This window comes from Saimiri boliviensis, chromosome 1, assembly GCF_048565385.1.
Source record: "Saimiri boliviensis isolate mSaiBol1 chromosome 1, mSaiBol1.pri, whole genome shotgun sequence".
In the NCBI taxonomy this organism is placed as follows: domain Eukaryota; kingdom Metazoa; phylum Chordata; class Mammalia; order Primates; family Cebidae; genus Saimiri; species Saimiri boliviensis.
In genome coordinates, this window is record NC_133449.1 from 146,451,256 (window position 1) to 146,466,748 (window position 15,493).

General features: G+C 46.1%; 1 protein-coding gene across 5 annotated transcripts in view; it reads right to left on the minus strand.

Annotated features, from left to right (window-relative positions):
* Positions 1-15,493, minus strand: part of PDPR (pyruvate dehydrogenase phosphatase regulatory subunit) — a 58,122-nt gene that overhangs the window by 8,808 nt on the left and 33,821 nt on the right. For all 5 annotated transcript variants that reach the window (XM_003939916.3, XM_074406294.1, XM_074406304.1 and 2 more), the window contains 7 exons: positions 14,764-14,919; positions 14,427-14,560; positions 13,323-13,471; positions 12,447-12,559; positions 10,277-10,371; positions 8,127-8,216; positions 1,821-2,003 (listed from right to left, as the gene is read on the minus strand). In XM_003939916.3, coding sequence (XP_003939965.1) covers positions 1,821-2,003; positions 8,127-8,216; positions 10,277-10,371; positions 12,447-12,559; positions 13,323-13,471; positions 14,427-14,560; positions 14,764-14,919 — 920 coding nt within the window. The remainder of the gene's footprint in view (positions 1-1,820; positions 2,004-8,126; positions 8,217-10,276; positions 10,372-12,446; positions 12,560-13,322; positions 13,472-14,426; positions 14,561-14,763; positions 14,920-15,493) is intronic.

A 15,493-nucleotide genomic window follows, 5' to 3' on the forward strand; every position in this document is an offset into this window, starting at 1 on the left:
CGAAACTCCGTCTCAAAAAAAAAAAGAAAAAAAAAAAATCATGTTCACGTATTACTTTAAAAAAAAAAAAAACAGGCCGGACACAGTGGCTCACGCCTGTTAATCCCAGCACTCTGGGAGGCCGAGGCAGATGGATCAGAAGGTCAAGAGATCGAGACCGTCCTGGCCAATAGGGTGAAACCATCTCTACTAAAAATACAAAAATTAGCTGGGCATGGTGGCATATGCCTGTAGTCCACGCTACTCGGGAGGCTGAGGCAGTAGAAGTGCTTCAACCCAGGAGGTGGAGGCTGCAGTGAACTGTGCCACTGTACTCCAGCCAGCCTGGTAACAGAGCCAGACTCTGTCTCAAAAACAAAACAAAACAAAAACAAAACAAAACAAAACAAAACACAACTCAGACTGGGCACGGTGGCTCAGGCCTATAATCCCAGCACTTCAGAAGGCTGAGGTAGATGGATCACCTGAGGTCAGAAGTTCAAGACCAGCCTGACCAATATGGTAAAACCCTACTTCTGCTAAAAATACAAAAATTAACTAGGTGTGGCAGCACATGCCTGTAATCCTAGCTACCCGGGAGGCTAAGGCAGGAGAACTGCTTAAACCTGGGAGGTGGAGGTTGCAGTGAGCTGAGATTGGGCCACTGTACTCCAGCCTGGGCAAGACAGCAAGACTCAGTCTCCTCTCCAAAAAACAACAAAAGAACCAAAAATTAGGCCGGGCAGGGTGTCTCACGCCTGTAATCCCAGCACTTCGAGAGGCTGAGGCAGGTGAATCATCTGAGCTCAGGAGTTTGAGACCACCCTGGCCAATGTGGCGAAACCCTGTCTCTACCAAAATACAAAAAATTAGCTGGGTATGGTGGCGTGTGTTTGTGGTCCCAGCTACTTGGGAGGCTGAGGTGGGAGAATCACTAGAGCATGAGAGGCAGATGCTGCAGTGAGCCAACATCGCGCCACTGCATTCCAACCTGGGTGACAGAGTGAAACCCTGTCTCAAAATCAAAAACAAAAATACCCCACAAAAATTAGGCAGCTGACTATAAGATGACTAATTTGTACAAATATTTGTGGCATGTTAATGAGTCACCAAATCAATTCGGAACAGCTTCCCAGAAAGCACTGTCTTTTAGATAGCAAAGCACTAGAAATAAATGGGTTTTTGTTTTTCGTTTTTCAAATCTTAATATAGAGATGAGGTCTCGCTGTATTGCCCAGGCTGATGCAGAACTCCGGGGCTCAAATGATCCTCCTGCCTTGGCCTCCCAAAGTGCTAGGATTACAGTCATGAGCCACTGCACCTGGCCAAGTGTGATCTATTTATTTAATATGGTTTTTTTGTTTTTTTTGAGACAGAGTCTTGCTCTGTCTCCCAGGCTTGAGTGTAGTGGTGAATCTCGGCTCACTGCAAACTCCGCCTGCTGGGTTCAAGCAATTCTCCTGTCTCAGCCTCCTGAGTAGCTGGGACTACAGGTGCCAGGCACCACACCCAGCTATTTTTTGTATTTTTAGTAGAGACAGGGTTTCACCATGTTGGCCAGGCTGGTCTCAAACTCCTGACTTCAGGTGATCAGTCCACCTCAAGTCTCCCAAAGTGCTGGGATTACAGGTGTGAGCCACTGTTATTATGTTTTCATTCGAAGATATTTCATCCTATAAAGTTTTCATTCTCAGGACATTCAGGTCCCCATTTACCTAATACTAACAGGAAGGCCTCAATCTTTTTCCTCTTTTTCTGCCATACCAGTTCTTCTTGCTACTCCAGCACAGATTCACTACTCAGGAAGCTGAGTGAAAGTGGAGTCTGGATAAACACGGTACCTTCTCTAATTTCACCCGAGACTCTCGTCCACATTCCAGGGGCGTGGTGAGGTTATTTATATCCTGACCCCAGAAGGCAAAAAACTTCTCAATTCGGAGACTTCGAAGAGCATAATATCCAGCATTCCGGATTCCGTATTTCTGCCCAACACTCATCACTTCATTGTATACATGCAGGGCATACTATAGGAAGAGACAGAAAGTTAGTAAGCAGTAGACCTTCAGAATTAAGCATGGAACACGTGTGGAAGCACTAACGGCTCACACTATTAACGTGGACAAGAGAGGAGGCGCATAAAACTCCCAGGATGTCTCATCCTTGATGCACTCAGGCACAGCCCAGGAGTGATGAGCTGGGGTCACTCCAGCCTGGACTTAAGCTCCATAACAGCACGATCCATGTCTTTTCACCTCTCTAAAATGTCTTGTGTGGTGATTCTAGCACCCAGCAATTATTTTTTTCTTTGAGAGGAAGTTTTGCTCTTGTTGTCCAGGCTGGAGTGTAATGGTGCAATCTCGGCTCACTGCAATCTCCATCTCCCAGGTTCAAGCGATTCTCCTGCCTCAGCCTCCCAAGTAGCTGGGATTACAGGCCTGCACCACGACACTCAGCTAATCTTGCATTTTTAGTAGAGATGGGATTCCACCATGTTGACCAGGCTGGTCTTGAACTCCTGACTTCAGGTGATCCACCCACCTCGGCCCCTCAAAGTGCTGGAATTACAGGCCTGAGCCACCACACCCGGACTTTTCAGCAATTCCTTAATAACAACTTGTAGAAGCACTCTCACCATTTGGTAATGGCCAATCCTATCATCATTTCTTTCTTTTTTTTTTGAGACGGAGTTTCGCTCTTGTTACCCAGGCTGGAGTGCAATGGCACGATCTCAGCCCACTGCAACCTCCGCCTCCTGGGTTCAGGCAATTCTCCTGCCTCAGCCTCCTGAGTAGCTGGGATTACAGGCACGCGCCACCATGCCCAGCTAATTTTTTGTATTTTTAGTAGAGACCGGGTTTCACCATGTTGACCAGGATGGTCTCAATCTCTTGACCTTGTGATCCACCCGCCTTGGCCTCCCAAAGTGCTGGGATTACAGGCTTGAGCCACCGCGCCCAGCCCCCTAACATTGTTTCTACAACAGCCCACTCACCTCCACAGCCTTCATCTGATTCTGGCTTTGTTCTTTTGCTCCGATTCCCAACCACTGTCATTCCCTCATGTGCTGGCCCAAGCTGTGAGGCCCAGCTCTCACAGGTAACTTAAGATGTGTGCACACATCGGATGAAGCCAGGGGAGCCAGGAAGGCAGGGCATACCTGCTCATGTTCCACAGGTTTCAGGCTCTCAAGCTGCTCTTTTCTCAGTTTCAGAATCATGTACCTTATCAGATAAGTGAACAGAAGGGTTTCCAAACTGGAGGCAAATACTCAATCTCTGTCTGAACATATGCTGTTAAGTTTAAAGTCCAACAAAAATCAGACTATACTGTTTGCTTTAAAAATTGTAAAATGAAATACAAAGCAAGACAGCAAAAAAACAGCTTCAGTGGTACTATAGTTCTTTATGCTAGCACAATATGTTTCTAAAAACTGCACCACTGTAGCTGAACAGGCATCCACCAAACACATCACTAGGATCAAGACAACTTTATTTATTTCTTTTTGAGACAGAGTCTTGCTCTGTTGCCCAGGCTGGAATGCAGTGGCACGATCTTGGCTCACTGTAACCTCCACCTCCTGGGCTAAAGTGATTCTCCTGCCTCAGCCTCCCAAGTAGCTGGGATTCCATGAGCCTGCCACCAAACTCGGCTAATTTTTTTATTTTTAGTAGAGACGAGGTTTCGCCAAGTTGACCAGGCTGGTCTCAAACTCCTGACCTCAGGTGATTCACCCGCCTTGGCCTCCCAAAGTGCTGGGATTACAGGTGTGAGCCACCACGCTGGGAAGACAACCTTAAATATGGAAAAAAGGAATCCACACTATTGCATGCAACACCTGCCTGTGGTATGCGTGTAAGGGAAATACCTGAATCAGCCAAGGTGGGTAAGGAGAGCCACAGAATGCAGCAGGACGTGGAGAATACAGAACTGGTACCTCTGGGGAGTGTGGTGCTCTCCCACATCAAGCTCAATCCCCGGTACTTTAGGTAAGAGGACAACCAAGGAGGAAAGCTGTAACCAGGTGACTAGTGCTGGGCCAGATCCAACCACATGACTATTGTTTGGAAAATCAAAGAAGAGTGGGTGTCCACTATTTACTCATCTTTCTCACAAAATACCAGAGATTTAGTGGGAAGAAAACAAGAACCTGCCCCCTGCCCCCATGTTTCGGAAGACCTCTTCTCAAAGAGACAAACATAAGCTTCCCGAGGACAAAAGCCAGCTTTAAAAAGGTCCAAGAATGGCATAATTAATCTCGTGAACTCATGAAAAATCCTAAGAATGGGAACAGCTCAGAGAAATCAGAAGGCTAAAACCAAGCAAGGATGAAGCTGCGAGAGCCACAGAGCCTCCCCTTCCTGATGAGGTTTGGCCACAAGCACCCAGGTGACAACATCTGACGAATGTGTAGAACTCAGAATCAACCTGTCTGGACAGGCAGACTATGGGAGTTGCATGTTTAAACTCTTCCCAAGTCTTGAACAATTTCTTCATATTGTTGTAATACTTCTGAGTGTAAAAAACCAGATGAAATTTCATAGGTTGTTAAACCTGTGCTTTATTTAATCATCTTAAAAGGGCCAGGCACAGTGGCTCAAATAACTACAAAGTGGGCCAGGCACAGTGGTTCACGCCTGTATTTCCAGCACTTTGGGAGGCTGAGACAGGAGGATTATTTGAGGCCGGAGTTTGAGTCCAGCTTGGGCAACATAATGAGACTCTCACCACTACAAAAAATAAAAAACAGCTGGGTACCTGTGGTCCTACCTACTCAGAATGCTGAGGCAGAAAGACTGCTTGAACCCAGAAGTTCAAGGATACAGTGAGCTATGAACATGCCATTGAACTAAAAAATAATAATAGGCCAGGTGTGGTGGTTCACGCCTGTAACTCCAGCACTTTGGGAGGCCAAGGTGGGCAGATCACGAGGTCAGGAGTTCGAGACCAGCCTGGCCAATACAGTGAAACCCTGTCTCTACTAAAAATACAAAAATTAGCTGGGCATGGTAGTGCACATCTATAGTCCCAGCTACTCAGGAGGCTGAAGCAGAATTGCTTGAATCTGGGAGGTGGAGGTTACAGTGAGCCAAGATCACCACTGCACTCCAGCCTGGACAACAGAGTTTGACTCTGTCTCAAAATAATGATAATAATAATGAATAATAATAATTAAGGATGGGATGGTGGCTCACACCTGTAATCCCAATACTTTGGGAAGCTGAGGCGATAGGATCACTGGAGTCCAGAGTTTGAGACCAGCCTAGGCAGCCACAGCAAGATCTGCCTCTACAAAAATAAAATTAAAAAATTAGCTGGGGGCGGGCGCGGTGGCTCAAGCCTGTAATCCCAGCACTTTGGGAGGCGGAGGTGGTTGGATCACGAGGTCAAGAGATCAAGACCATCCTGGTCAACATGGTGAAATCCCATCTCTACTAAAAATACAAAAAATTAGCTGGGCATGGTGGCACGTGCCTGTAATCCCAGCTACTCAGGAAGCTGAGGCAGGAGAATTGCCTGAACCCAGGAGGCGGAGGTTGCGGTGAGCCGAGATTGTGCCATTGCATTCCAGCCTGGGTAACAAGGGCGAAACTCCGTCTCAAAAAAAAAAAAAAAAAAAAAAATTAGCTGGCATGTTGGCACATGCCTGTAGTCCCAGCTATTCAGGAAGCTGAGGCAGGAGGATCACTTGAGCCTAGGAGGTCAAGCTGCAGTAAGCCTGAATGGGTGACAGAGCAACATCCTATCTCAAAAAAAATAAAAGAAAAGAAAAAAAATAAAAGAAAACATATTACTATGAGTAATATGAGGAGCATCAAGAAGAAAACAAGCATGCCTAATGCTTACAATCACTGCTACTTGTAACAATAGGACAAAGAAAGGAAATTACAGAAATAAAGATTGTGGAGAAGGAAGCTATTACTATTTGCATATGGTAAGACTGAACCCAGTCTGCAGACCTTTTTACAACAGCAAAAGACTGGAAATAGCATAAATGTCTATTAGTATTGGAATGAATTAGTACCACAATGGAATGTTATGCCACTGTCAAAAAATTTTAAAAGAAAGAATGAGGAAGCTCTTTTTCTTTAGTTACCAATAAAGAAAGAGCTCTAAGAGAAATTGTGACGTGAGGCTGGGTGCAGTGGCTCACACCTGTAATCCTTTAGGAAGCTGAGGCAGGTGGATCACTTGAGGTCGGGAGTTTGAGACTAGCCTGGCCAACATGGTGAAACGCCATCTCTACCAAAAATACAAAAATTAGCCAGGTGTGGTGTTTTGCACCTGTAATCCCAGCTACCCAGGAGGCTAAGGCAGGAAAATCATTTGAACCCAGGAGACGGCGGTTGCAGTGACCAAGACTGTGCCACTGCACTTCAGCCTAGGCAACAGAGTGAGACTCTGTATCAATTTTTTAAAAATGTGCGCAGTGGCTCACGCCTGTAATCCCAGCACTTTGGGAGGCCGAGGCGAATAGATCATGAGATCAACCGATCGAGACCATCCTGGTCAACAAGGTGAAACCCCGTCTCTACTAAAAATACAAAAAATTAGCTGGGGGCTGGGCATGGTGGCTCAAGCCTGTAATCCCAGCACTTTGGGAGGCCAAGGCGGGTGGATCACAAGGTCAAGAGATCAAGACCATCCTGGTCAACATGGTGAAACCCTGTCTCTACTAAAAATACAAAAAAATGCCGGGCGCGGTGGCTCAAGCCTGTAATCCCAGCACTTTGGGAGGCCGAGGCGGGTGGATCACGAGGTCGAGAGATTGAGACCATCCTGGTCAACATGGTGAAACCCCGTCTCTACTAAAAATACAAAAAAAATTAGCTGGGCATGGTGGCACATGCCTGTAATCCCAGCTACTCAGGAGGCTGAGGCAGGAGAATTGCTTGAACCCAGGAGGCGGAGGTTGCGGTGAGCCGAGATCGCGCTATTGCACTCCAGCCTGGGTAACAAGAGCGAAACTCCGTCTCAAAAAAAAAAAAAAAAAATTAGCTGGGCACGGTGGCGCGTGCCTATAATCCCAGCTACTCAGGAGGCTGAGGCAGGAGAATTGCCTGAACCCAGGAGGTGGAGGTTGCAGTGAGCCGAGATTGTGCCATTGCACTCCAGCCTGGGTAACAAGAGCGAAATTCCATCTCAAAAAAAAAAAAAAAAAAAATTAGCTGGGCATGGTGGTGCGTGCCTGTAATCCCAGCTACTCAGGAGGCTGAGGCAGAAGAATTGCCTGAACCCAGGAGGCAAAGGTTGCGGTGAGCCGAGATTGTGCCATTGCACTCCAGCCTGGGTAACAAGTGCGAAACTCCATCTCAAAAAAAAAAAAAAAAAAAAAAAATTGTGAAGTGAAAAAAATAGGATGAAGAATAGCAGTATGCTTCCATTTCTGCTTTTAAAAGAGGAGCTTGGGCCAGGCACAGTGGCTCACACCTGTAATGCTAGCACTTTGTGAGGCCAAGGTGGGTGGATCACCTGAGGTCAGGAGTTCAAGACCAGCCGGGTCATCATGGTGAAACCCCATCTTTAAAAAGAAAAAAAGTGGGGAGGCTTGGCTGGGTATGGTTGCTCGCTCATAATCCCAACAGTTTACGAGGCCAAGATGAGTGGATCACCTGAGGTCAAGAGTTTGAGATTAGCCTGAATGACATGGAAAACCCAGCTCTACAAAAAAAATACAAAAATTAGCCAGGCATGGTGGCACACGCCTACAGTCCCAGCTACTTGGGAGGCTGAGGTGAAAGGGTGGCTTGAACTCAGCAGGTCAAGGCTGCAGTAAGCTGCAGTCATGCCACTGCATTGCACCCCAGGCAACAGAGTGAGACCCTGTCTCAAAAAAAAAAAAAAGTCACTGTGAATTTACTTGCATATGTATAAAAATTTGATATGACATATAAAAGTAATACTAAGATTACTGGTGGCTGCTGGGGAAAACTGATCAGATGGTGCAAAATACTTTTTAAATGTATTACCTATTCAAAAAAACTTAAGTAACTTAGTTAAAAATGGTCAAATCTCTTCTTCAGTGTAGGGTAACTCAGTTCCCAAGGCCCAGTCAGACGCAGCCCTCCAAACCCGCCAGTGCTGGTGAGTGCTGGGAGCGCCTGCACCCCACAGCATTTCTGGGAAGGGAAGGAAGGGTGCCCTCTCACCTCTATGGGGATGTACAGCATGAATCCTGGCTCTCCTGTGTGTGTCATGCTCATCACGCGGATCCCATTTGCATAGCCCACGCTCATCTCCTGCAGGGACAAAGGCAGCAGTCAGCCTGGGCACTCACACTGCTTGTCAAGGGAGGGACATCTGGGAAAACCTTTCATTAATGCTGCACCCTCTGTTTACTGTTGAGGGAGACAGAAGTCAAGGCAAGAGTTTCATCCTGAAAGTGGTGCATTTTCAGGTCCTGAGGCACTGAGAATGGAGCACCGCCTCTATGGCATCTCTGCCTGCTACTGCTACCATTTCATGAGTTTTAGCCAAGCTGACGGTGGAGAGTGGAGGGAAGTCCGTGACAAACACAAAATATTCCTCCTTGCCAGGTCCTTGTATTATTCGGGAGGACACAACGAGGACAAGACAAATGTCTTCTCTGGGGGACTTGGCAGACAAAATCTGGCCACCTGCCATACAAAAGATGATGCTCAATGCCCACAGACATGACTCATCGGCTACCCTGGGGTCAAAGGCGGGATTCTGATTCTCAGAACATGTTACACAGCAGCTCAGTTCCTGCCAGTGATGCAACTGCTTTTCCTATAAAGTAAAGTGGAAAGTCCCGGACAGCAATGAAGCAAATCACTTCCATAATACACAGACAGGATGTGGCATTCACCAGGCGAGAGGGTATGAGTGACTCCTCTAAGCAGCAGAGATCACTGGGAGGGGGCCACTGATGGCTAACAGTGGAGAGTTTTCTACTGCTTTCATTCCACCTCTGAAAAGGAAAACTGTAACAATTTGTAGGTGGATCCCAACTTTGGTTGAAATTCAGTTTCCATCGGTAACTGGAAGTTGGCTGGTTATAGGCTGCCAAAATGGCTGTCCCTTGGCCCTCTCTAATCAGCTGCTTTTTGGGGAGGATTCCGTTGTCACTGCTTTCATTCAGTTATACAGTTTGTTTCACTCAGCTGTGGTAGCCACTTATAGCAAAGAAAATTATGTAAGAAGTTCAGAGATTGACCTACACCATTTCTTCCCTGAAGATGCCACATACACAGAAGTTACTCTGTGTATGGAGAGAAGGTACCTAACCCCTCGACAGGCATTTTGGGGTGTCAGTGTCATAATCCTGTAACTTCAAATTTTAATCCACTGTTACAGAAACCAAAAAGTATACAGACTTTACATTTAGAGAAGCTAAAACCACTTCAAAGATATCCGAATGCTTACTAAATAAGGAAAGCTTGGAGTGTAAAACATAAATACACTCAGTCACTTCCTTGCTAATAAAGGTCAGCCCTTTTTTTTTTTTTTTTTTGAGATGGAGTCTCACTCTGTTGCCTAGACTGGAGTGTAATGGTGCAATCTGAGCTGACTACAATCTCCACCTCCCGGGTTCAAGCAATTCACATGTCTCGGCCTCCTGAGTAGCTGGGATTGCAGCAAGCGCCACCACGCCTGGCTAATTTTTCTACTTCTGGTAGAGACAGGGTTTCACCATGTTGGTCAGGCTGGTCTCGAATTCCTCACAAGTGATTCACCTGCCTCGGCCTCCCAAACTGCTGGGATTACAGGCATGAGCCACTGCGCCCAGCCAGCACACTCTTCCGTTTGAGACAGAGTCTCACTCTGTTACCCAGGCTGGAATGCAGTGGTGCAGTCTCGGCTCACTGGAACCTCTGCCTCCCAGGTTCAAGTGATTCTCGTGCCTCAGTCTCCTGAGTAGCTGGGACTATAGGCGTGTATTGCCACACCCAGCTAATTTTTGTATTTTTTTTTTTTTAAGATGGGGTTTCACCATATTGGTCAGCCTGGTCTCGAACTCCTGACCTCAGGTGATCCGCCCACCTCAGCCTTCCAAAGTGCTGGGATTATAGGCGTGAGCCACCACGCCCGGCTAATTTTTGTATTTTTAATAGAAACAGGGTTTCACCATGTTGGCCAGGCTGGTCTCAAACTCCTGACCTTGGGCAATCTGCCTGCCTCGGCCTCCCAAAGTGTTGGGATTACAGGCGTGAGCCCCTGTGCTTGGCCAGGACACTCTTCGTGAGCATTAACACCATAGTAAGAATATGTCACTGCCCCCACTATGAGAGACATAATCTCTGCCCATTTAAAAAAACAGAAATTTACCAGCACTCACCTTGCAAAAGAGACTTGGGAAGTGGTCTGGAGTCATAGGGGCATAGGATAACTCAGACAGCACATCCACAGCTCGAGGGCCAATCAGATTGAGGGCTAAATGGAAAAGAACAAGAGATGTCCAGCTCTCCTGCTGAACAGCTGAACCAATGGGAAAGGTCTACTGTAGACTTGCTCAGCCATGGCCAGGCCTGGGTGCTGAGACCAGCAATGTCCCCTTGCTTAGGCACTCCAAGGATGGATGCTAAACACCCCAATTCTGGTAAACACACCTCTGCCAACAGGGCCTGCTAAAGGCAGCTACTGATTGCTGCCTGCATTGAGAGAGCCTGACTAAATATGCTTCCTCTGCCTGATACCAAGGAAGACAACGTTTCAGATCTCCTCTGCAGTCACAGAGGATTGCAAGACAAGTCCTGGCCAATAAGACACAAGCCCATAACTGCCCTACACAATTCCCATTCTCTTCCCAGCGTGGCTATGTGATGGACGAAGCCCCAAAACCAAATAAGTACCTGGAGGAGATCTGCCCAGTCAAAAAGTCTACAGACTATACATTCAGAGAAGTGAAATCCACTTCAAAGATATCCTAATGCTTACTAAATAAGGAAAGCTTTATTCCGAACTCCCATGTCTGCGACAGCAGCTTGTGCCAATTACGTGTCATCTAACACAGGCTAGAACATGACTTTTGTTCAGTAACATTCTATAGTTTGCCAATCTAGGATCAGAATTTAAATCATATTTGCTACTATAAGGAGTTCAGAATGAGAGCCTGGGAAGGCAAACGCTGCTAGGGCTGAGGGGCAGGATCAGTTCGGTGGGAGGGCAGGAGGTGTTAAGCCAGGACTGCCAAGGATGAGAAAATCAGGGAACCAAGTCATCCTTAAAAATCAGGTATTCACACACACACAAAAAGACATTTTGAAGAAAATATTACTTAGGTAGTAAATACAGAAATACTCTAAATATATATATATATATATTTTTTTTTTTTTTTTGAGACAGAGTTTCGCTTTTTTTGTTACCCAGGCTGGAGTGCGATGGCGCGATCTTGGCTCACCGCAACCTCCGCCTCCTGGGTTCAGGCAATTCTCCTGCCTCAGCCTCCTGAGTAGCTGAGATTACAGGCATGTGCCACCATGCCCAGCTAATTTTTTGTATTTTTAGTAGAGACGGGGTTTCACCATGTTGACCAGGATGGTCTCGATCTCTCAACCTCGTGATCCACCCGCCTCGGCCTCCCAAAGTGCTGGGATTACAGGCTTGAGCCACCGCGCCCGGCCTACTCTAAATATTATTTACTCATTCATTCAATAAATAATTGACCTCCTATACGCAAGCTATAGGGGATATAGCAGTGAATAAAACAAATAGAACTGAACCACTAATTCATTTCACACTCCACTTATAAAAAGAGGAAGGGGCTGGGTGTAGTGTCTCATGTCTGTAATTTGAGCACTTTGGGAGGAGGCAGGCAGATTACTTGAGCCCAGAGTTTGAGACCAGCCTGGGGAAAATGGCGAGATCCTATCTCTACAAAAAAATTAAAAATTAGCTGGGTGCCTGTGGTCCCAGGTACTCTGGAGGCTGAGGTGGGAGCTTGAGCTTAGGAGGTCGAGGCTACAGTGAGTTGTGATGGCACCACTGCAGTCCAGCCTGGGCAACAGAGCAAGACCCTGTCTCAAAAAAAAAAAAAAAAAAAAAGCAAAGGAAGTATTAGATATCAATTACTTTTTTTTTCAGACGGAGTCTCGCTCTGTCACCCAGGCTGGAGTGCAGTGGGGTGATCTCAGCTCACTGCAACCTCTGCCTCATGGGTCCAAGCAATTCTTCTGCCTCAGCCTCCAGAGTAGCTGAGACTACAGGCATGCACTGCCATGCCCGGCTAATTTTTTTTATTTTTAGTAGAGATGGGGTTTCACCTCATTGGCCAGGCTGGTCTCTAACTCCTGACCTGGTGATCTGCCTGCCTCGGCTTCCCAAAGTGCTGGGATTGTAGACGTGAGCCACTGCACCCAGCTAAAGATCAATTTTCTATGAGCAGAGATTTGCTTCTATGCTAACTCTGATGTTCATTTTTGAGAGTCAAATATAAAGAAGGCAAACATGGATGACACATCTGGATCAGCTCGCCTTTTCCACGCAGCTGAGCCCAGAAGCCCCCGTACCTGTGTACTTCCAGGTGACATCCTCCAGGAGCAGGTTGCTGTCTTTTGGCATGTGTTTCTTAAGCCAGGCCCAACAGTGGACCTGCTGGTCAGTTGGAGAGATCATGAAGAAACTGAAAAGTGAGACCACAAAATAATCAAAACCAGGTAGCAGAAAAAGGATCAGGAAGCAATCAAATTCTCATTTAGTTTCAAAGCAATAAGGCAAATATTAGGAAATGATTTCTTAGCTTTCACAGAAGGCCAGTAGCACCATTCTAGGATACACCATCTAATGACAGAACAAAATTCTGGCTTCCTATTAGTGCCAAGAAATTATACAGATTTACTAACGTAAGACATCGGCTGGGCACAGTGGCCCACACCTGTAACCCCAGAACTTTGGGAGGCCAAGGTGGGCGGAATGCTTGAGCTCAAGTGTTCGAGATCAGCCTGGGCAATGCTGCAAAAGGCTATCTCTACAAAAATACAAAAGTTAGTTGGGTGAGGTGGCAGGTACCTGTGGTCCCAACCACTTGGAGAGCTGAGGTGGGAGGATTACTTCGAGTCCAGGAGTTCAAGGGTACAGTGAGCCATGATCACATCACTGCACTCCAGCCCAGGTGACAAAGTGAGACCCTGTCTCAAAAAAAAAAAAAAAAAAAAGACAAAGCATCTTCTCCCAGTAGGGCACATAATCTGGTGGGCTTTGTTTTCTTTTCCTCCTGGTCATTTCTTTTTGTTTAGGGCTGCTAATAAACTGGCTTTAATTTCATGAAATGGTTCTTAGTCCCTGGGATTTATGGTTCCTGGAGAGGTGCCTGAGAGCCTCTGCTCTAGTACCCCTAAGGAATAAACGTGCTGGAGGGAGCAGAGTGGGGCGTCAGCTCATCTCACCTGCGCTTGCTCAGTCGTGCTATGCTGCAGTCATTTTCATACCCTCCAACTTCATTGAGCATGCCGGTATGAACAATGTGGCCCACAGGCACATCCAGGTCATTGGAGAAGAGGTACTGAAGAACTTCTAATGCCTGGTCCCCAGTGGACTGCAGGGTTAGGGAATGAAGCAGAGAGAGTAAGCGCAGGGGACGTGGCTGGGCAACATGGCCCAACCAGCAATGAACCTTGCTGAGAAAATAATCAGCCAATACCCATGTAACAACATTTGCAGACCTACTCTACTGCAAGAAGTTGCAGGGAATGTTAGCTATTGATTCTTATGATAAACAGACCTAACACATCAAAAACCACAAACGAGCTAAAAATTCAGAAAAATGTTACAATACAGATGAAACACTAAAATATACCAGAATTCTTAAGAAATCAGGTTTTTAAATTTGAGATGGAGTCTCATTTTGTTGCCCAGGTTGAGTGCGATGCCGCAATTGCAGCTCATTGCAACCTCCACCTCCTGGGTTCATGAGATTCTCCTGCTTCAGCCTCCTGAGTAGCTGGGATTACACGCTCCCACCACCACGCCTGGTAAATATTTTTTTTGAGACAGAGTTTCACTCTTGCCACCCAGGCTGGAGTGCAATGGTGCCATCTCAGTTCATTGCAACCTCCTGGGTTCAAGCAATTATCTTGCCTCAGCTTCCCAAGGAGCTGGGATTACAAGTGCCCACCACCATTCCAGGTTAATTTTTTGTATTTTTAGTAAAGATGGCGTTTCGCTACGTTGGCCAGGCTAGCCTCCAACTCCTGACCTCAGGTGATTTGCCTGTCTCGGCCTCCCAAAGTGCTGGGATTACAGGCGTGAGTCACCACTTCTGGCCTTAATTTTTGTATTTTTAGTTAGAGATGGGGTTTCACCATATAGGCCAGGCTGGTCTCAAACTCTTGACCTCAGGCGATCTGCCCACCTTGGCCTCCCAAAGTGCTGGGAAAACAGGCATGAGCTGCTGGGCCCAGTCAGGAATCAGTTTTGAAGATGAAAAACAAAAAGCATTCAATAAATATGCAAAGTTTCCTAATTCATTATTTTGGTTCCCAAATACTTACTGTTATCTCAAATTTTGTGAAAGAGGACATGTCAATGACACACACAGCTTCCTTACAGCACTTGACTTCAGACTCCACAATATCAAACCAGTCTGGCTTATAGAAAGTCTTGCTCTGCTCCAGTGCCAGGAGGTCTACAGAATGGAAAAATCACAAGGTGGAGAGAAAACAAGGGGGCTTGCACTGGGGAGTCTCCCTGTAGCATTTAGTGTAGTCTAACAGGTGGTTCTTATTTATTCTTCTGTGAACACATTCTAGCTTATGCATCTGAAAATACGTTTTATTAATTTCCAGGACCAAAAAAAAAAGGAGCAAAAATGAGGATGTGACTTCTTACCCTTGTCAGGGGGAACAAAGTACTTTGGCCTCTCAAATCCATGTTTCTCCATCCACCTGGCTCCCTGTGCATCCAGCCGGTCATAGAGAGGAGAAGTGCGTAACTGCCTACCGGTCTGGAAGTCCCAGCGGGGAACCTTCAGATCATACATCAAAGCTACAACAGACAGATGTGATATTTGAGAAGATAAAAGTAATATTCTACCAAATACTTGCTGCAATTACGAAAATATTTGCTAAAATTAATCTTAGAGTTAAACATATTACTGTTAGGTCCTTCACCTCCACGGATGGATGCTCTCTCCCAGACCCAAAGTGAGCACTCAGGCATTAAAGACCATCAGAGTCTTCACCATCAATGCTGTCCAACTACCAAACCAACAGTTACTTGTAACCAAGAATGGTGGTCACAACCAACTCAGAAACTTAGTCCTGAGCATAAGTATGCTCAAAAATATTGAGATATCATTTGGCAAAGTCTGAGAACAGTTCCTCAGTATAGAAAAATGAAATTACAACTTGAATCCACATGGTTTGTTTCAATTTCTTAGCTGTCTCTAAGGGCGTCCTAGAAAATAAATCAGAGATCAAGGCAGAATAACAAATTAAGATGAAGTGGCTATCCTTCAAAGTTGCAGCAGGGCAAGAACAAGGGAATATAACTTTTTTTTTTTTTTTTTTTTTAGATGGAGTCTTATTCTGTCACCCAGACTAGAGGGCAGTGGCTCCAT